Here is a 1,752-nt window from a genome sequence, read left to right as displayed (position 1 = left end):
CCCTAAAGTACTCTGAGCATAAGTCTCATGCTCATCTCCTTCAAAAACAATACCTTGCTCTGCTGAGTCAATTAGACTCTGTACTTCTGCATTATTGCTTAAAAACTTTCTTAAATTAAATCCTCCTTTGGCAAATATATCTTTTGAATCTTTATAAAGAGAAAATGCTTCAGAAACATTATCAGCACCAGTTATGACATCGTCCACATAAATAGAGTCTTTAATCTTCTGAATTAGATCTGGATACCTCGACTCAAAGGTGCTTAAGTGCTGAGCAATGGTGGCATTGAGAAGGTATGGGCTTGGAGCTACACCAAACACCACACGTGTGAACTTATAAATCTGAAGCTCAGGATTCTCACAAAAAACATCTTTATACCACAGAAAACGCAAAACATCCTGATCTACATCTGCCACCTGAATCATAAGAAAGGCTTTCTCTATATCAGCCACAATAGCAATAGGCCACATCCTAAATCTCAAAAGAATATCAAAAACCTTTTAATGCAATGAAGGTCCTATATGGAGGCAATTATTCAATGATGGACCGTTAGTCTTAGCAGAGGCATCGTATACAATTCTTAATTTTGTAGTAGACTTATCCTGTCTCAACACACAATGATGCGGTAAATAGTGTATACGAGCCACACTGCATTCTTCAGAGTTCTCAACAGGGACAATAATTCCCAAGGCTAGTTGCTCTCTAATGATATCATCATACTTCTTCAATAACTCAGGAGAGCTCTTCAGGCGCTTAAACAAACCACTCAATCGACGTAAACAAAGCTGATAGTTATCAGCAAGAGAAATGCAAGAGTCTTTCCAAGGCAGGGAAACAACATACTTGCCATTAGCAAACTTCACATGATCACCAAATTGAGTTTGCACTAAATTCTCATCTTCCAAAATTCCTAAAGATTCTAGCTCCCAAAATGAACGTAATCTATGTTCTAGGCTCATGTCTTCATGGACACCATCAACCCTTAAAACATGGGTGACCATAGTAGCACTCCGTGCACTAGACTGTTTCACAGCAGCAGTACCAGATAAAATCCAGCCAAAGCATGAGTTTAGAGCAACAGGCCCATTGCTACTCTTCATTATCTCACCTGTAAGTAGAGACCAATACTGGTCAGATCCAATTAAGATGTCTGGCTTTATCTGCTTGCAATGATCCAATGGAATAGAAAAGTCCAAATTATTCAGATGAGGATACTTATTCAAATCTATGGCTTCATACGTCAAAGGCTCACAAATGTGGCTAACTGTGAGCAGCTTAAGCTCCATATGAGCATTATTTTTAAGCTCAAGACCCAGTTTTACAACATGGCATTCAGTACGACACTCCCTTCTAGACCCAAAGGTCATTATAGAAACTGATTTAGTGCCCAGAGATGGCAATCCCAACCTCTGGCATGCACTTCGAGTAATATATGAGCACTGGCTCCCACTGTCCAATAGGACATATAAAGACATTCTATTACCAGGCTCATTTAGATTGAAGGCAAAGACGCGTGCCACTTGCAAGAGAGTAGACTCTCTAGAACTAGTATAGAATGTGGCACCCGTATTTGATCCTTCAAATGGAGGGGTCTCTGGATTAAGCCCCTTAGACAAATGTGGGGAAGCACCATCTCTAGCAGTAGGAGGCCTCTGGCCTGATTTAGGCTTTGAGTTCCTCATACATACACTAGAGTGATGTCTCCCTCTACAAGTAGCACAGCTCATTGAAGAGCGACAGTGCTTACTAAT

The 1,752-nt window shown here is 40.4% G+C and overlaps 1 protein-coding gene across 1 annotated transcript; it reads right to left on the bottom strand.

Annotated features, from left to right (window-relative positions):
• Nucleotides 1–6: 6 nt before the first annotated feature.
• On the bottom strand, nt 7–1,746 carry LOC100638536 (uncharacterized; the record flags this gene model as incomplete). Its single annotated transcript, XM_011410830.2, is given in 1 exon segment — nt 7–1,746. A coding segment is annotated over 1 exon segment (1,722 nt), but the record flags the coding sequence as incomplete, so codon positions are not given.
• Nucleotides 1,747–1,752: the final 6 nt, after the last annotated feature.

The sequence above is a fragment of the Amphimedon queenslandica genome, unplaced genomic scaffold (assembly GCF_000090795.2).
Source record: "Amphimedon queenslandica unplaced genomic scaffold, v1.1 AMPQUscaffold_5830_Cont22208, whole genome shotgun sequence".
NCBI classification, from domain to species: domain Eukaryota; kingdom Metazoa; phylum Porifera; class Demospongiae; order Haplosclerida; family Niphatidae; genus Amphimedon; species Amphimedon queenslandica.
Note: the sequence above shows the minus strand (reverse complement) of the source record. Positions and strands in the feature narration are given on the sequence as shown.